General features: G+C 28.8%; 1 protein-coding gene across 1 annotated transcript in view; it reads left to right on the plus strand.

The window, feature by feature from the left end:
- Positions 1 to 1,105: 1,105 nt before the first annotated feature.
- The window catches only part of LOC107444869 (very low-density lipoprotein receptor), a 71,104-nt gene continuing 51,077 nt past the window's right edge, over positions 1,106 to 21,132 (plus strand). Inside the window, exons 1-6 of the mRNA XM_071185876.1 lie at positions 1,106 to 1,294; positions 4,859 to 4,969; positions 19,296 to 19,418; positions 20,074 to 20,200; positions 20,310 to 20,320; positions 20,819 to 20,941. Of these exons, the coding sequence (XP_071041977.1) occupies positions 1,219 to 1,294; positions 4,859 to 4,969; positions 19,296 to 19,418; positions 20,074 to 20,200; positions 20,310 to 20,320; positions 20,819 to 20,941 (571 nt within the window). The 5' untranslated portion in view covers positions 1,106 to 1,218. The remainder of the gene's footprint in view (positions 1,295 to 4,858; positions 4,970 to 19,295; positions 19,419 to 20,073; positions 20,201 to 20,309; positions 20,321 to 20,818; positions 20,942 to 21,132) is intronic.

A 21,132-nucleotide genomic window follows, 5' to 3' on the forward strand; every position in this document is an offset into this window, starting at 1 on the left:
GACCATAGATGATGGATGACCCTTTCAATTACTTTTAATTATCACTAGTAGAGAGAGAGTAAATTATATGAGAGAAAGAATTAAATAATTAATCAGTGAAGGAAGATTAAGTAATATATTAAGTAAAATATATCAGTAAAAATATTAATAAATGAAGAAAGAATAGAAAAGTTAAAAAAGATTTATTCAAGGAAGGTATTAATAAAAAAGAAAGAGTAAAATAGTTTTCCTTTGTGAAAAATAATTCATAAATGAAGAAAAAATAAGTAGATACTTTTATTCAGTGAAGATATTGATAAATGACGAAGAATTAGAAAAATTAATAAAATGAATAAATAAAATAAAATGATAAAAATAAAATATATTCAATAAATATATAAAATTCAATAAATGATTAATAAAAAGGAAAGGTTAATAAAATGAATATTTTATTAATCTTTCCTTTTTATTAATAAAATCCTTTTATTAATAATTAATAATAATTATAAATAATTAATATTAATAATATTTCCTTTTTATTAATAAATAAAGGAAAATTAATAAAATGAATAAATAAAATAAAATGATCAAAATAAAATGTGTTCAATAAATATATAAAATTCAATAAATGATTAATAAGAAGGAAAGATTAAAATAGTTTTATTTAGTAAAATAGTTAATATGTGAAGAATAAGTAAAATATTTTTATTTAGAGAAAATGCTGATAAATAAGAAAAAGTAGCAAAATTTAAATAGCTTTATTTAATGAAATGGTTAATAAACTGGAAGAATAAATAGTTTTATTCAGTGAAATAATTAATATGCTAAAGAAGAGTAGGTAAAATATTTTTATTCAGTAAAAAGGTTAGTAAATAAAAAAAGAATAGAAAAATTAAAATAGATTTATTTAATTAAACGGTTAATAAAAAAGAAAGAGTAAAATAGTTTGATTCAGCATCTATCATATTAAACAAAAACATCTGAGGAATTCGCATAAAATTAATGAGATTCATGATGACTGGCTACCTAAAAACATCAGATTGGCGAGGCTTCTTCATAATTTCGCCAAACAAGTAACCCTGAAATTTTTCCCGCTGTTTCCGTTTTCATACAAATGTGATTCTTTCGTTTTAATCCGACAGTTTTATTTTAGATTGGAAGGACCACAGTTCCTTCGAAATATTCGAACAATATATTTTTATATCTTTTAATTTATTATAGTTTTTGTGATATAGTAAAATGGCAGTTGGTCTCTGGTTTTATCGAATTTCCATTGCAATAATTTTCATTATTTATTCCATTCATCTTATTAATGGTAAGTTCTAACAGTTTTAATTGATTATAAATTAATTTTGAGAATTATTTCAATAAGTAAAAAGCTAACATTGTTATGGATATCTGTGTTAAATATGGAAAAAAAACTATAGCTCTTTAAAGCTACTTCTTAAAAAAAATTTAATGCTTTCATTTATTTATTTTTATCGAAATTAATTTTAATAATTTAAGATAAATTTATTTATTTTAAAAAGATTTTTGTGAAGTTTGTTTTAGAAAGAATACAAGCTAATTTTAATTTGTTTTATTTCATTTTATTTCAATAAATTTCTGAAATTCTTTTCAATAATACGACAGCTAAAATTGTTTGTAACATCACTTGTAATAAATATGTTTTTATTTTATTAAATTTTCATTTTCTGCCGATTACCATACCCGATTAAATTACTTTCTGGGGCATAAATGCCCTATTTTCCCTCAAAGTTTTGAAACTACCTCTATGAAAATTGTGATAAGCCATTTAAGATTCAACAATGACTTACATTTTTCATTATAAGTTACTATAAGTTTTAATTCTAATAATTGACTTAATTTAAAATATAATTAAAATTATAAATAATTGAGTAATAATAATACTGGGGAAAAATCTCTTGTTGTACTATTTATATATACTAATATAATTTATACAAGTACTATGTATAATTTGTACAAGTTATTNTTTTTTTTTTTTTTTTTTTTTTTTTTTTTTTTTTTTTTTTTTTTTTTTTTTTTTTTTTTTTTGCTTATTTAATTTTGTCTGGATTTACAGGTTTATAAATAACGTATAGGTTTATATGCATATATATATACATTTGTTTGCTACTTTAAAAATAATACCCAAGAGGATAAATAAAAATGGCTTTTACGCATCAAATGATTAACTTAAATGCATTATCGCCTTCCTCTTACCATTTCCTACGTAGCAGAGGAGTGAGGACGCTTAGTGTTCTTTCCAATGACTTTACAAAAGAATCCTAATTAGAAATATATTATTGAATTGCATAAAAACTATAGCTTATAGAGAGAAGCGGATTGCAAATTTATAATGAAACGTGAAAATATTTAAGGTCCGTACAAAAATTTCATGCAACAGGAAATTTCATGTTCCCCGGTGCTTGATGCTAAAAATATTAGTTTTCAAATCGGAAAAATTCATGTCCATTGCGGTAAATACAGCAATAAGCGATAGTGGTAATTTCTTATAGTTTTCTAATCAGCATAGATTAAACAGCGTTATTAATTCGCTATTTATGAGAGTGCAAATTATTTAAAAACACACAACTGGAAATACTAATACAGTAGGGAACCGATTATCCGGAACGATCGGGACCATCGATATTCCGGATAACTGATCTTTCCGGTTTTCTGAATCGCTACAAAAAACCGTTTTTTTTTTTTTTTTTGTTAAACCCAACTAAAAAAAAAGAATTTGAAATAATCTTAAAAAGAAGAAAAAACGATGAAGTAATACACTAATGATTATTTCCAAAATGATGGTAAGGTAAACATCTTTCAAAAAAGAACGAAAAATCCTAAAATCTTACGAGGAAAAAAAAATTTTTTTTTTTTAAATGGCGGGAAAATTTATCGAATTTCTTTCCGGTTTTTTGGTTTTCCGGTTTTCTGATTTCCGGATAACGGGTTCTGTACTGTACTATATGTAATTCTTTATTGATGTTTTATTTGCAATAAAAAGTAGAGTTTATCATATGAATTGAAATAACATTTGAGTTTTATTTTTTATTTTTATATACATTTTAATTTCTGCAAAAATACATGCAATAAGTTTTTTTTAATTTTAAATCGAGTTACTTTACTACATTATGTTATTTTGTTTATGTTTATTTTGAAACAAATGTATCATGATAATCGTGAACTATCTTATTGATGTCTAGCCATAAAAAGTGGTTCGACTTTAATGAAAATAATTTATGAAAAGCTTCTACATGAAAAGTATGATATTATATATTGTTTATACCAAGTGGATAATTTGCTCTGTTACCTATCTCAATAGTTTTTTTAAATACTTGATTTTTTACTTCGAGGCACTACTATTTCGTGACATCATCGTATGTTTTAATCCTTTTTTGACATTTGTCCTGACAAAAATTAGTTTTTGAAGGCAAAAACCCAATCTTACTTGAACAAAAAATGCTGTTAAAAAACATATTTCATTTTCACTTTTTATTCGTGAGAAGTAAATTATTTGCTTACTGTTGTTGTTTCTATTGCTACTTGTTAATACCAGCAAGCCTGCTTGGGAAATCAAGCGAATTTAAGGCAGAGGGTGCGCTTCTTGTTTCACAGTGGCGTCACCTATGGCCAAAAATACGATTTTTAACCACACACACACGTCACGGCCTGTTTTACAGGGTGGTCCCATTCACTCATTCATCCACTGATTGTAATTTTGACCTGAAGCAGGGAACTATCAATATCTAATTTAGTAAACCCAGAGGTAATGATTTGTTATGGGAACTCGGTGGTTTTTGTGACCACGACAGGTGACTCAACAAAGGTGAGGAAAGTATGGCAGGTATTTGAAATCAACATAAAACAAGTCAAAGTCATGATTCACGACCATCTTATTAATTGACTTTAAGTCAAAAGCCTTTGATTTTAGCTTTTAACTACCGTCTCTTAAAAAAGTCTTTCTTGCGTATAATTGTTGATGCCTATGTTTGAAGGCATTAACAATCATAGGCATCAAAAACCTATGCATGTTGATGCCTGTGTTTGAAGAAAAAAAAGTCATCTGAATATTTTAATCTTCTAACAAATAGTACAACAAAATTATTTTCTTACCAATTTTTGACCATTTGTGTCGTAAAATAGATAACCTTTGAGCCTTGGTGGAAAACGTGTAAAATCAATAGATTCGCCATAGAAAATTTGAAGCGAGAATTGACTCATTAGATTACATTAAAGCCCCAAACGTTCACATATTCTAGTTCAAAAAAGAGTAGCAACTCGAATTTCTATTCTTGCAACAAATTTCTTTGTCATGTGACAGCTCAAACACAATTTTTAAAAAATTAGAAAATTGGGGATGAAAGTACTAGGACTGTATGCTATACCAATAATCGTAAGCTAATTTTTTAAATTGTTAAGGAGAGCGTGTTTTAAAAGTATGAGGAGTAGTATTTTCATTTTGGCAGTAAGATGTGTCTGCTATATGCAATAGCAATTCTGAAAACTGATCTGGAAACGATACTTAGTAAGAGTTCGACGTAAAAATGACACCTTTTGGAAAATATTACTGAGCCTTGCACTACCCAAATCTCTGCATATATAGTACCCTAGTCCATGATTAGTTTTTAGCATATTTTTCCGACTTCTTTGGCTTCAAAAAAAGTCTAAAGATGGTAAGAAAAGTTTACAAGTTTCAAGCGATAAAACATAAGCGGTCATTCTCAAGACCATTGAAAAAAAAGTGATTTGATGTGATTAAAAAAAGTGATTACCATCTTTGTATTTTTTGAATCCAATGAAGTTTTTGATCAAGTTTATCATTTCGCTCCAGTTACTTGGAATTAGTTATTTAATATTTTTCTACTGTTATTAGGCTCTTGCCCACCCCATCAGTTTCAGTGCGAAAATGGTAGGTGTATTCCCGTAACATGGCACTGTGACGAAGACAACGACTGTGGTGACAATACCGATGAGACTAGCTGCGGTAAGTTTGAATGTTTTATATCATGTTGAATGAAATCAAGTTAAGCAAACTTCCCTACAATATGAATATTAAATACAGTAGGGAACCGATTATCCGGAACGATCGGGACCATCGCTATTCCGGATAACTGATTTTTCCGGTTTTCTGAATCACTACAAAAAACCGTTTTTTTATTATTAAACCCAACTAAAAAATAAAAATATTTGGAAATAATCTTAAAAAGAAGAAAAAACGAATAGTAATACACTAATGATTATTTCCGAAATGATGGTAAGGTAAGCATCTTTCAAAAAGGAAATAAAATCCTCTGAGGGAAAAAAAATTTTTTTTTTTAAATGGCGGGAAAATTCATCGAATTTTGTTCCGGTTTTCTGATTTCCGGATAACTGGTTCTGTACTGTATATTGAATATGCATTATTTCGTTTATTATTACTTCAAATTAAATTAAACAATTGAATTAGGTTTCATCATGCATTAAAATATTTAAAAATAATCTCCCCCTTTCGTTAACTTTCTGTAATATTTTTTTCCAAAGTTGCAATTACGACCATCCAAGAGTTGACACTCAAAACTAAGTAATTTCGAATGGTTTTTATGTCACTGATTATGAGCATTTAAAAACAAAATGGCGGATCTGCGGTGAAATTGATTTTGATTCGAACATCTATTGTGTTCAGAGCCTAATCTAAAAATGCAGGGGTCTTAGGCACAGAACAGTCTTTACTTAGTCGTTACTTTAAACCAAATTTACATGTTGCTTAGTTATGAGGTGTTTTTAAATTATTTATAACGAAAGTAAATTACGATATATTAGTAAATTTGAGCTGCTATTTATTTCAATTTTTCTTTACTTACCGACAATCCCTAAGGGAAATAAACAATTAGAAAATATTTACAATATTTAGGGGGCCCCCCAAAATGTGGGGCGTAAGCTCTGAGGTTTCATGATAAATCAGGCACTGATTGTGTTATTGTAATATTACATAATCTATAGTGAAATGCTTGTACTTATGCAGTTTCCTTAGATTAGATTCAGTGAAAAACTAAGTAAAACTGTGTAATTTCGAGTCTTTTTATGTCAATGATTATGAAATTTTAAAAACAAAATGGTGGATTGGCAGTGAAGTTGATTTTAATTCGAACTTTTATTGTGTTATTATAATATACATAATCTATCGTGGAATGTTTGTACTTATTCAGTTCCCTTAGATATGATTTAACTGTTGCATTGTCTGCTGTCTGTCCTATGAAGGAAAATATCTTTTCTTGTTTAGCGCTCTTTCAATTTTCCGCAATGAGGAAGACACATAATTGGCTATGAGCCAGAAAATAAATACCGTCATTTTATAGAGCAAAACACTACAGCAAATTGAATTATAACGATCTTTAAGTGAAAGATTCAAGAGCAATATCTTGTTATATCATTTCTTCTTCTTTTTTTCTTTCCTTTCTATTGTTGCCAAAACTTAGTCTGTTATCAGCATTAACTTAAGTCTTCAAAATGTTTGCTTTAACTCATGAAAGTATTGATAACAGCGATTAACCAAATAATGAATCGAAATGAATTTGTTTTTTTAAAAAGCGTATCACTTTTTTTTCTATCAATGTCACGATTTTTTTTATTTTATTTATAACAAGTTATTTTTATCATCGGCGTTTTAATCATTTAAAAAAACATTAAAGTACAACATTTATAGGTCTGAAGATATTTGAAAGTTTCATAATTGAAAAGCGATAAGCGGCACAAAAAAATAAATAAAAAGAGAGAGAGAGATAGATTGGGATTTGTGTAGTGAGCTGTTATTTATTTATTTATTTTTTTTTGGCTAATAATTTTAGTTGTAATCAGTCTATTTATTTTATAACCGTCGTTGAACAGCCGAGCCAATATTGAGTTTACGATTACCAATACCGACTACCAACCAATACCAATTGCGACTGCCAACTCCGTAGCCTTGTAATTTTGAACCCAATCCAGAAGACAAGGCAACTTTTGGATCAAGCATTGGAACAAACTAGCTCTTGTGGAGGACTTTTTGATGGAACTAACCAGCATTTGCGTTACATGGAGAGAAAAATCACGAAAACCTCCCAATATTAGCCTGACAGCAAGGGAATTCCAATCCATGATCACTGAAGATGTTTTAAGTCAGCACTGAGATCGGTGCGAGCCAGAAGCAAAATTCCTAACAACAAAACACCACTGGGATTCGATCCTGGGTCCTGAGGCTTTAACTTTTCAATTGCTATATTTATTATTATTCCTTTTAATTTTTTCTTGAGTTTGAAAGGCACTTATCACTCCCGCTGCTAAACTATGACGAAATTTAAAAATATTGATGGTTACAATAGCAGGGAGCCCTGTGCTAAAATTGTTATAGTGGTAGTTCACTCCTCAAAGTAGTGGAAATTCAACGAGTTCAGTAATCACTTAAAGCTATAATATGTCCTGCAATTGCGGTTCGATTAAACTTTTGCTACCACTTGGAAATTTCTTCATCAAAAAGAATGCGTTGTTGCTCTAGTACAGTGCTTCCCAAAGTGTGGTACGCGTACCCCCAGGGGTACGGGAACAGTTTAGAGGGGATACGCGTTCTTATGCGAAATATCTTGCAACAAACGAAAATTTCAAAAAATTTTATTTAAAATTAAAGCTAGCCAGGAAAATTTACGATTACGTATTTTTCTATTGGTTATTTCACAGTTAATAATTAGTAATATCAACAGCCAGTAGTGATTTTTAACTTTTGTGCAATTTTTTTAAAGTAAAAAATGCATTCTTTTTTTTATTAGTGGTACAACGAGTTACGAAAAATTTACAAAGGGTACACAAAAGTCATAAGTTTGGGAAACACTGCTCTAGTAGTAAACAAATTTAAGTTATTTTTAGTCTAGCATTTCTCATTTTAAGTAATTTTTCCACCACTACATAACAAAAATTCGAAGTATTATTTGAAATGCAGCTTTAATGCATTCATTTCGTTCAAGCAAAGTGCTTGAAACATTCATAAAAGCCACTCCACTTCCTGTTTATCTCAATGCTGATCCAAAACAGTGTTAAAATTCCAGATGAATGGGATAGGGGTCGCGGACCCAGGTTCCCTATAAAATCAAAACACTAAGACTAGCATTCATTTCGTGGTTACTCAACTAAAAAGTAGTTTTCAAGTTTAATATATTTAAATAGCTACCAATTTATTAAAACTTTTGCAGTTGTTTGCATTTTTATCCCCAGGTATCATACATAATTAATTGTTAATAGTATTACACACGAAAGGTTTTTTAAAAAAACTGGTATATTTGTTTATTAATTTGTAAAATTTATTAAATATTACGACTTACTAACAGTTGTAACTTATAGATTTTATTCAGATAGATTTTTATTGACACACGTAAAAAGCAATTTCCACATGATCAGAATACGTGGTAATAATTCTACTATTATTAATATTTATTGAATCAATATTATTAACACGTTGAATACCACACTAATTTTGCGTGGCTTGCCCGTCTGGCCAAACGGTAAATAACTACAAACAAAATTTGCATATATTAGACAGATTTTACTAGTTTTTTTAAAAGGTTTAGCTTACGTATCTGAAAAAGTGGTGAATTATATAAACCTACGAATTGTTTAGTAATGGTGGTGGATAAAAATCTACTATATTGAATTTTTTAAACCAAGAATCACAATTAATAAACTACTACTTGAAAATATTTATTCGTTGTCCGGAGCAAGTTGGCATCTCTGTGCAAATAAATAAAACTATTTTTGTGTGTTTTATATTGCGTTAATTTTTTCAAACCATTTTAATAACAATAATAATATAAAAAAATAAAAATTTACTCGAATTATGTATTTCTAATAATCTTGACTTTGTCGGTCACCGGTGATCCCCGTGGCGCTACGAACAAACTCAGTGCCGGTCACCGGTGACCCTCATGGCATTCAACCTATTAATATTCTGTCAGAAAAACATGCTACAAGAGCAAAGAATAAAATTCTACAGAATAATAATATTCAATTCATGATTAGGGAACATTTTTATTGGATCTGGCTTGTCCGTTCTGTCTACAATGCACCAATCAGATTTTAATTCATATATAATATGAATTTTCATTTTGAGGAAAATTTACAATAAAAAATACAGTAGTCATAGTGTTGAAATTTTGCATTAAATTTAAAAGTTCATTTTCAAAACAATTTATTCACACAAAATCGTTTGCTTATAAGAAAAAGAGGGAATATCTTTACTCTACTTCTGGAATTAAATCAAATTGAACTGTTTTGACTATTTACGAACGGCAGCTGGTAGAACATTTTGGAGTGCGCTCCAAGTCATCCATTGAATCAGTAATCCAGATAACTGGTAGAAATCAGGTAGGAGAAATCCCAGGACCTCGATTTCACACAACTAACCCCCTTTCCTGCTATTGAAGGTGAAATTGGATTGCGATGACATCCGGATGAAGGAAATGAAAATCTTTATATTCTTTCGCTTTGTTAAGGTTGCGCTTTTCACTTACTCATTAAGGAAATAATTAATCAGCATTTCAATTAACGAGAAATCAAATGTTAAGGGGCCAGGTAAATATAGATTACACATTTCAGGGACATTTCCGGGCATGCTTTACTATGCAATTTTAATTTGATGATGTGCCCTTCATCTTCAAGTCGCAATATCTAAGCGAGCCCTTATTATATATATATTGTTTTTTTTCCTTCGAAAAAAACTGTAACTGTTGCTTGAAGATAGAATCCTAGTGCAGATTTAAAATTAGCGATACGAAAGTATTTAAAATCTGTTAAAAAAAATCTCATGAAACAGAAGAAAAAAAAGTGCTGCAAGTGAAAATATGTTTTATGAATTATTTTAAGAAAATGCCATGCTAAAGCAAAAATTTCTAGCAAAATTTAAACTCCTAAATTGTTCCAAGTTTAAAGAGTATCGTTGATACTTTCCTTAGAATTCAATGGATATCAAAACAATTCGCTAAGGATGCTAACTTACTATTTGTAAGCAATTTTTTTCCTCTGTTCAAGAAATTTAAACTTTATTGTTTTATTCGCAATTTAGCTAATGTATTTTAAAGTGATTTTGTGCAATACGTCAGACATATAAAGAAATCAAACATATAAGGAGTATTCTCTAAGAACCGCCTTTGATATGTATTCTTAAAACCCTAATAGAAAATGAAAAGTATTGCAAGAAACTGGCCACTAGATGGCGCGGAAAACTTTCGTTTTGGTTTTTTTTTTTTTTTTTTTTTTTTTTNTTTTTTTTTTTTTTTTTTTTTTTTTTTTTTTTTTTTTTTTTTCTTGAAGAGAAGTCGCTGTCGAGATTAAAAAGATGGATGGCGGTTTTTGATAAAGGTTATGACTTTGTTAATATTTGTCTGTGATGTGTCAATAATGTCTGTGATGTGCATCTATAGCTTTTCAATAAATTAGTTAAAATGCAGGCCACTCGTCTTTATGAGAAAATTTAAAAATTTTTACAGTATACACATTGGGGTTGTAAATTAGTATTTAACCGAAAATTAAAATGCTATCAATATTTTACCAATTACAGTAATGAAAGGCAGGTGTAATAAACAGCGAAAGATTTTTAATTGGAGGTAAGAATGTTGTCTATTGCATTAACCTTCCTGTTAGATTTTAAAAGCGTTAAATATTAGTTAACGACTCCCTACTTTAGCTCTTTTTTGTCTTTATTTCCGATGAGAATTGTTGAAATACATATTAATTATCTTTCCGCATCATATACCCTCCCGCAATCAAAACCTGTTTTGTTGCCTATTACATTCGCTTTCCTCTACCGTGATTTGTCTGATTTTAAAAGCAGGTTCGCTTTTGACTCTATTTAAATATTAATTTGTGACCCCCTATTTCAGCATTTTATGCTTATTACATTCGCTTCCTGTACCAGGATAAGCTATCAAAATATGCACAGTAATTAATAATCTGTTTAAATTATAATTTGTTTTTTTACTTTTTGAAAATTTTACTCTCTTGTTCCCCCTTACTCCAGTTAGCTTGCTACTAGATAACGCATAATTATGAGGTATTTATGTGTATCTACACATCTAAGTTATTCTTATGTTATGGTTCGAAAAATCTTTTCAAATACCATTAATTTAAAAATAAATAATAGATTTTAAGACATAAATTTTGCTAGCAAAGAAAATACTTTAGTTGAAAGGCACAAGCTAGCAGTTATGACTGCATTAAATTGATTAATGATTTTTAATTAACATTAAAAATCAATTGATTTTGATTTTTAATGTTTGTATATATATATTAGGACAATAATTTCGAAAATACATATCAATTTGAATTTTAATCCATCAGATTTTTATTTGCAGTCGATTTTAATACTCGTTTTGTGTAAAAATGATACCATTTATAATTTTTATTTATCATTTATTAATAAATAAATAAAAAAACTAAAGAAATTAAATTATTTTCAAAATGTACATAGAGCAGAAGTTCCTGGTGACTTTTACAGATTCATTTTCATAAGACAAGTGCACATTCTTTTTCATATAGTCATTATTTCTTTGTCGCCGTGATAAGTAATCATAAGACAGGATGACGAATATTAAAATCTCAAAAGGTTTATTAAGTTAAATGGTAATTAGGCTTCATTAAGACATCTTACTGTGCTCTATGGATTCATTTTATAAACAAAGATTGCATTTCTGACTAATTAACAATAATTTGTGCTTGAAGTGATTCTTTTATCTTGCGTAAGAGATTATTGGATGTTAAAAGTCATCAGTACAAAATATGTTGAAAATATTTTTAAAAAACTTTTTGTTAAAAAAATTATTGTTTTACCTATGTTTTCAACTTATTTAATGATTTCTACATACTTGCAGCTTCTGCGCAGTAAATAATACTTAATTTCTTAATTTTCTTCGTTTGTCTCTGTTTTCTTTTTGTTTTATCTTGCTTTATGTATATATAATCTTTTACTAAATCTTAGTTAAATCATAAATTTAATTAAAAGAAAGAAACGCTTTCTTCCAAAAATAAGTAAATTTTTTGTAGTTTCAGTTTTGATACAAATCTAACAGAATTTTTTATCTAAATTGACAGATGTTATTCGGTAATTGATAACAGGATGCTAAGTAAGTTTTTAAACACTTCAGATAGATGCGTTTGCCAACAAACCGTGCCAACATTCTGTTACGCATTTATCTATCTACACTCTCTTTTTTGTGTGTCCGATGACGATAATTCATAAGTGTTTTATCGATTTATTTATTGAGCTTCCTTATGTCTCTGTGTCGCAGTTATTAAAGCACTGAGATCTATGCGGGTTTGTTTTTTTTCAATTCATACCGAACATAAAATGACCGACAAAAATGCTTCGGTGATTGTATTTCAACCGCCGTTAATTGTTTCATTGTCATACAGATGTGAAGTTATTTTACTCACTGTGCAATTTGAGCGATGATTATAGTCCAATGACTGGTAATCAATAAAATATTTGTTTCAAATTTAACAAATACATTTCAGTTTAAAAATAAATCTACTGCTCATTTGCTCTGAATAACTAAATTATGAATTATGTCTTTAATTTAAGATTGATACAGGGATCTTAATTTGTAATAATACATATTTTATTGGATAATCTTTCATAGAACTAGTACGCCACTGCTAAAAAGATTAGTTCAAGTTTCTTTACGCAGAATAGTACAGCAGGTTTTGTTTTCCTTAAATGCAAAAAATCTTAAAATGTGGAACTAAAACTTATTATCACTTAATGTATTAACACCTAATATATTCTGCTAAATCAATTTTACTAAAATTAGCAATCAATTTAATGCTGTCGTAATTGCTAGCTTAAGTGTTTCAGCCGGATAACTTTTTCCAGTGCTTGCAAAATTTATGTTTTAAAATTAATTCTTTTTTTAAATTAATGGTATTTAAAAAAGATTTTTCTAACCTCAACCAACGAATAACTTTAATGTGAAATGCCAATTGATTTTTAATGTATTTACAACATTCTTATATCTTTGACAAAATTATATTTTAATAAACATGAAGGTCTTATGTTTGAAAAATAAATACAAAGAATTAATTAATTTATGACTCTGTATCTTAAAAAATATTAAATAAATAAATTAACATAATGACTTAAACTAACATAATGTCATAATTTATTTTTTGCTGTCTAAAAAATCTTGTTACTACAATCAAACAATCAAAACATTAAATGATCGAACCAATCATCAAGTACTTAAAAAAATATAATACAAAGAATCAAATAGTTCAAAAAAATTATTACTGTTAAAAAACTAACATGATTTCATTAATTTATTTTTCGATTTCTGAAGAATCAAAACAATGCAATCAACAAATTAGGTGATAGAATGTAAAAAAAAGTAAATCATTTCTGCAACAGCCTAGGGGTCATAGAGGTGTAGGCTTTACAATTTCGTGATCAACAGCCTGATTGTGGAAAGGTGATCAAAACGGCGCACAGACCGCCTTTACTTCCAAGACAAGCTACTACCCATCGATCTGAAGCTGGGTGGGCTTCAACCCGCTCAGGGGATCGAACCCCAGTTCTTCACAATGACAGTTCAGTGCATTAATCCTTGAGCCATGACGGCTCAGGTGATAGAATCAAAGTTAAAAAAATGGACTTAAATGATTCAGAGACCGTTAATGCACAGCATTACTGAGGTAAACGAAGGAAAACACTTGATTCTACACCTAAACGGATCACCTTAGTTAATCTGCATATTAGCCAGGTAATGTGCACAGTAACGGCTTTCGAAATTTATCTTTAACACATCGATACATTTTGAAGTTCTAATTATTTTACACTACAGCAACAAAAAATATCAAAGTCAAAACTCGAGTTTATAGTTCATACACGTGTCTTCCTAAAATTAATCTTTGCTCTTATTTTTATAAAAGAACAAAGTACTCTTATTGGCATCTGAAATGGTAATTTTGAAGGTCACTTTTTGTATAAAAACGAAACAAATTATTCCAAAAAAAGTATTTTAATGACAAACACAAGCGATGAAATACCTTGATAAATGAAAAATCGCGCATTCCAAATAACATTATGTTGATCGCTGGTGATAAAATACTTGAGTACTTCCAAGTATGCTTTAAAAATGTCGAAATCTTTGACTTCTAATGAATGTTAAAGGAATGCTAAAGGTGATTTATATGCACTTATCTATTAAAGTGGTTGACCGCAGTCAATAAATAAATATTGCATGAAATCTGAAGTGCTCTAAGCATTTTTTGGAGTGTTAAAAATAGATATCTTAAAAGTCCACAATTAATATTGTAAATATTTATATTGCTAAATAATTGAAAATCTTAATATTGCTATTTATAGTGCAAATTAATTTGTTGTTTACTATTTAAAACTAGTGTTTTTCTTTTATCACCGATATGCACGTAAATTTTAGTTCTTAAAATTTTTTGTTTAAGAATTTTTTTTGGAAAAATTATACTATTGTACTAACACACTGTTAAAAAAGTAATTGAGACCATTTTTGGTGTTAAGATAAACTAAGAATTTTTACAGTGTATGTAGTCATATATTTTTTTATTTACTTTTTCACTGTTGTAGTTTTTTTTAAAAGTATTTATTAATTCTTTGTGTGTTTGTTTATGGATAACATATATTTTTATGTGTATTAGAATTAATTTAATAGCTTCATTGTAAAAACATTTCCTTCAAAAAATAAGAACATTTTTAGCAATTCGTTCACATTAATTATTTCAAACAATTGTTATTTTGTCAATTTTAAGTCAATTTTTTATGTGATAACTACAGTTCGGTAGTTATAAAATGTATTTGGGATTAAAATATAAAACTGTTTAAAATACATTTTTATAAACAGATTGCACAAAAAATTATACCAAATAGAAGAAATAACAATTGTTTGAAGGAATTAATGCGAAGATATCATTATAAATGTACTTGTTTTTTTATCGAAACGTTTTTGTCATGAAACTATTAAATTGATTATAATGCTCATGTGTCCATAAAACGAACCAAGAAGGAGTAAAAAATTAAGAAAACTTTCATCGGTAAAAAAGTAAACTATGAAAACGTGACTACTGTTTGTCTAAGATATGTACTCTGACCGCCACTAAGTCTGCGGCAGTCTGGTGCTATGGAAACAAGATGAGGGCATTTTAGGAAGGGTAGCTTCGATGAAGAGGTCTCCTTTTCTCTAGCCGAAACCAGTCCTATAGAGGGACCCCGCACCCCTATTTAAAATAATCATACCTCGTTACCATAGTCACCGCCACAGCTCTAGACGAATGGCTGGCAGAGTACCAATCTTAGACAAACAGTACGTGCGCTGTAAAAAAATGTAGTTCATTTAAAAACACATATCTCAGGCAGCTACTTTTTATTGTGTATGTACATTACTAAAACACACACGTACGTACAGTATTATTAAAAATTAAGTTAGCAAATTAATCGAAAAGTTCCTAAACTTTTCCTTGTGCAACGCCTTTACAAGGATTAAAATTGTATCACCGCTATTAGTCATATATAAGGATTTGTAGCTATTTTTTTATTAGAAAATTGTCACTACTTTCAATATTTTTAAGGACAGTTGGAGCCCTGTAATACTAACAACGTGAAATGCGAAATATCTACTTTTTTCTCAGTTAATGCTCACTCAATTTTTAGAATCCAACCTAAAAGTTAAATCTAAATATGAAATAAAGGGATCACCCTGAATAACTTTTGATCTAATAATCGGATCTTTACTTTCTTGGACTCAATCTTAATGGTTCGAAAGGATGACCTCAAAAAAAGACGTATTTTTAAAATTCGATTTCTCAGAAAAAGCAATTCAACCGATTCCACTCAAATTTTGTATTTGGCCATATAAAATTACATTTTTAAAATGATGTTAAAAATTGTATACCTTACTACTATACAAAAATTTTTCGACTATCATTAGATAAAATTATAAGAAAATAATAAATATTTACTAAAAGTTATATTTTGCATGACGTTTTCTTTGGATAAATAAATTTTTATAATTATGCGCAGGAAATTGACAAATGGCTTAAGAAGCTCTCGAGATATAATAAAATGCACAAAAAGTAAAATTTGCATTAAGGCGTCCAAAGTTCGGATCGCCCTCTTGACCAAACTATTTGTACCAATTTATTGAATTGTGGCTACTCCCAATATTTTGCGGATCAGAAATCAAAATTCATCGAAAAAAAATGTATGTTTATTCAGAGAAGGTACGTTTTCGTGTTTGATTTCATAACTTAAAATATCGTTTTCTTTAATTAATTACAATATTTTAGGTTACCCCTTCGATCCATTAAGATTGAGTTTTAGAACGTGAAAATCCGATCATTAGATAATAAATTATTTATGGTGGTCCGTTTATTTTTTTGCACACTGTACACATTATAATAAACGTATATCAGAGATGCCAGTTTGTTCTGCTTCGTGCGAAATTTTTTCTAGTGGTTGCAAAATTTACGTTTCGATGTATCTAGTTAATTTGATTTAAAGTAACTACAAACAAATAATTCAGATATATCAATTGGATATTTCAATTGTAATTTCCTTAAAATTTAGCAGGTAATTTCCTAACAATTTGACTGTGGAGAAATTTTTGAAATTTTGTTAAAATTTCATGAAATTCTGCAAATTTTTAACTTTTGATTCTTGACGACTTTATAAAATCTTATGCAGCGAAAGCGAAGCAATTGGTATTTTTCAGTTGTTGCATCATCCCATAAGAAATTAAAAAGTGGTAGCCAAGTTAAAACTTGTTAGATTTTTGATGATCGGACTGTGTAATGGTCAGGGAATACAACACATATGTCGAAAAGATCATGGGCTCGAATCCAGGACAAGGCACGGATATTCTTTTATTCTCTGTACTATCTGTCCTTGCTGTGGAAGCAACGTTGACCCAACTAATATGGTGCCTCTAAAAGAGAGGGCAACAAATCTGTCCTACTGATGCCTAAATGACGAGTGTTAATTGGGAATTTAATTGGGAAGCATTGGAAATAAAAAAAGAAAAAACTTTTTAGATTTAACTTTTAATTGAAAATAGCAAGATGCGCAGTTTGTTTCCCAATTAACTCAAATAAGCACAGTTTCAAAATGTAAGCAACAAAAANAAAAAAAAAAAAAAAAAAAAAAAAAAAAAAAAAAAAAAAAAAAAAAAAAAAAAAATCAATTTTTTAATCATTATTCTTTTTTATTTTAATGAGACACTGCGACTACTGTTTTTGGAAATCGTAAATTTTATTATTTGTATTCTTGTTAATTTAGTCTTAGGTATCACTTAAACGATCAATAAATAAATAATTATTTAAAGTAATAAGTGATTATTTAGGTAGTGATAAGTAATTAGTTAAGAAATAGCAAGTAATTAAGTAAGCTAGTAATTAAGTAGCTTACTTAAATGAAAATTTTTGTGACACATATTACCTTATCTCGTAGAGAATAAAAACCGAAATAAATGTCATCAAATTCATGTTAAATCGCAACAAAATTCGTCGAGCTTAAGATTTCGATGACTTCGTTACAACGCGGTATACTTAATGCGCACATCATTAAGCATTAATATTTATGTTGATATTAGTTTTCAACAGCTTTTGACCAAAACAAAAATATTATGTAATCGATATCGACTTATTACTCGGCGTTGACTCAATTTATTAGTTTCTACGCCTTAATATACTGATTACATAAAGGAAGAATCCTCTATTCAAATTTGATTCTTTTGGATGTTGATCGTCCTTGATGCATTGGCATCATCGGTCAGATAAATGTCTGACTAAGCTGTTTCAAATGATCATGTTATATCAGAGTTGAAGGACAATAACGTTAATAGGAAACTCTGAGAGTGATTGCGCTTATTGATTTGTATTCAATGAATCAAATATATTCCGGGTTACACCGCAAGTTCCTTACATGTAAAATAAATATTATTTATTTCTGTCTGCGTGACATTTTTTTAACCATTTACTCGGTCTAAAAAAGGTTATAAATGAATAAATATATTGGATATTTAATCTGATTAAAGAATTTGATATATGAGTAAATTTTTTTGTCGACATAAAAAATAAAATAATTTTTTTCTTTTATTTTTTAGAAAAAATATTTGATATTTACATTGCTTGGCATTAGAAAATATGTGATTGTTTGTAAATTTGTCATCAGTTTATACGTCATACATCAGATCACAAAATATTTCGTGATCTGATGATCAGTGAATCATTAACACATTGTGAATCATGAATCATTAGCACATATATAGGTGTTAATGATTCGTATTTTCTGATGAACTGACCGATCTCAGGTCATTCGCACGATCAATCATAACTTAAAATCTTTCGCCATCCGATGTTCCCTCTGACGGGTCATCAAAAAACCCCACTCATTCTAATCGGCTAGTCATTGCTGGGATTCGAAGCAAGTTCCATTGGAAAGCGATCGCCTTATCCTTGCGCCATCGCTGCTCTATCTGAGCATTTATTACTGTCGCTGAACAGCCGATACAAGTTTGAGTTAACGACTACTAATGCTAAACTCCATAGTCTTGAAATTTTGAACCCAATCCAGAAGGTAAGGGAACTTCTGGATGAGTACTCCCAGAGGCATTGATTTGTTATGGGAACTTCGAGGGCTCTGTGATCCCGACAGATTTAAAGTGCACCAGTTGACATTTAATACACAGGGATCCTGTGGCTGGCTGGATTTGAACTCCGTTCTCAAAAACACGAGTTCAACGCCCTACCAACCAGGTCATCCTGGCCCCTATCTGAGTACTTTTTAACAGCTGATATGATTGGTGATTTTGAGTAATTATTGGTTTAACAATAAAAGTCAACACCCCTGTGATATGTATTTAAACCACGAAAAACTCGTCCATCAATTCGCCATTCCCCATTAGCGTATGCAGTCCTTTTGCATTCAGTGAAACTGACCCTGAAATTCTTATGCATGTGCGAATTGTATCGACTTACGCATGCAGTAAAAATAGTTCAAGAAAATAAACTTTTTCAACTAAAAATTATTTGGGATATTTCTTGATACTAAACGGAACAGAAATAGGTAATAAAACTTTAAAACATTTTGGGGCAGAAATAGGTTATATTATGATAATGTGAAGAATAAAAATTTGAAGTTCTTAAGTTTTTCTTTTCAAAATAGGGAATATTTACTGTTAATTTTGTCGATATTCTATTATCATTCATGTAAGTTTATAGTATATTTTCAATAAGTTGATGAATATATTTAACTGTGTATAATGTTTTAATGAAATTGTTTCATTTTTCAGAATTTAGGACGTGTTCTGATAATGAGCTTAAATGCGATAATTCTAAGTGTGTTCCTAATAGATGGATATGTGACAATGAAGATGATTGTGGTGATAAAACAGATGAAGATCCTAAGTATTGTCGTAAGTCAAATTATGGTTTGCCAAATCTTGTATAATATTTTTATGTAGTCTTAATTTCTAAAGATACATAAAAATGTGGGATATATATGTAATTTTTTATGAAATGAACTATCTGTATTAAATGACATTCAGGTGAGATAGAAAAAATTCACGTTTTTTCTATTTATACTTCGCTCAAATTTCATTACTTCATTCTGATCTTTATTTATGTTTTAAATTTATGCTGTCTCTATGAATATATTATTATTTTTTGCTCATTATAAAAAATAGAAATCGTAATTTTAGGCCCGTTGCAGGAAAATTCAAACCTATTTTTTTTTAAAACTTCTTTTAATTCTTTTTTTTTTTGTTTAGTTTTATTTATTATTTTGTTCAGTGTTTTAAAAAAAAAGTATTATTACTATTTTTTTGTATTTTTAATGTGAAAATTGTGTGTGACATAATACTGTGAAATTATCTATGCTGTGGTTTGTTGTCTATTTACATAAAAAAAAAGTTTTTAAAAAAAATACATAAAGGTTCGAGTTATAGCTTCTATTTATTTTTTAACTATTAAAAGGTTAAGAAAAAATAAGGTATGCTATTTAATTTTTGCAAACTTTTAAGTTTGTGCAGGAAGATGGAAAAATATTTAACTTTTTTAAAATTTTGACAGAAAACAAGACTTGTGCTCCTGACCAGTTCAGTTGTGGTTCTTCAGGCCTCTGTATTCCAATTACTTGGAGATGTGATGGGCAAGAAGACTGTGCTGATGGATCTGATGAAAAAGTCGATTGTCGTAAGTTATTTTGATTATATCTCTGACCTGAGTAAAATTATGAAAAAAGGTTTGACCTATACTAAGGATGCTTAACCTTTTTTGTTTGGGCCCCAAAAATTCAAAAAACCAAGCTGGAGACAAAGTATGCATGTCATAAAAATGCAAATAGTTTATTATTAAATGTATTGATAACCTATAATGAATTGTTAATTTGTTTTTTAGATAGTAATAAAGTTGAAATATTATGATATAATGAAAATATTTTTTTACATTAATTTATATCGTAGTTTTAAATCATTTTATAACTATCAACATTATTAAGGTATTTAATAAAAATGAATGCAAGCAAATTTAAAAGCAAAGATAAATTTAGATTGCTAGACTGAAAATAATGATGATTGTTATTGATAGAGGGTTTTCCTATTAGTGGTTCAAAACAAATAGCATTTAGTTCTAGGAGGNATTTAAATAAAAAAAAAAGTTTTTTTAAAAAAATACATAAAGGTTAGAATTATAGCTTCTATTTATTTTTTAACTATTAAAAGGTTAAAAAAAATAAGGAATACTATTTAATTTTTGCAAACTTTTAAGTTTGTGCAGGAAGATGGAAAAATATTTAAATTTTTCTAAATTTTGACAGAAAATAAGACTTGTGCTCCTGACCAGTTCAGTTGTGGCTCTTCAGGCCTATGTATTCCAATTACTTGGAGATGTGATGGGCAAGAAGACTGTGCTGATGGATCTGATGAAAAAGTCGATTGTCGTAAGTTATTTTGATTATATCTCTGACCTGAGTAAAATTATGAAAAAAGGTTTGACCTATACTAAGGATGCTTAACCTTTTTTGTTTGGGCCACAAAAATTCACAAAACCAAGCTGGAGACAAAGTATGCATGTCATAAAAATGCAAATAGTTTATTATTTAATGTATTGATAACCTATAATGAATTGCTA

The sequence above is a fragment of the Parasteatoda tepidariorum genome, chromosome 9 (genome assembly GCF_043381705.1).
Source record: "Parasteatoda tepidariorum isolate YZ-2023 chromosome 9, CAS_Ptep_4.0, whole genome shotgun sequence".
NCBI classification, from domain to species: Eukaryota; Metazoa; Arthropoda; class Arachnida; order Araneae; family Theridiidae; genus Parasteatoda; species Parasteatoda tepidariorum.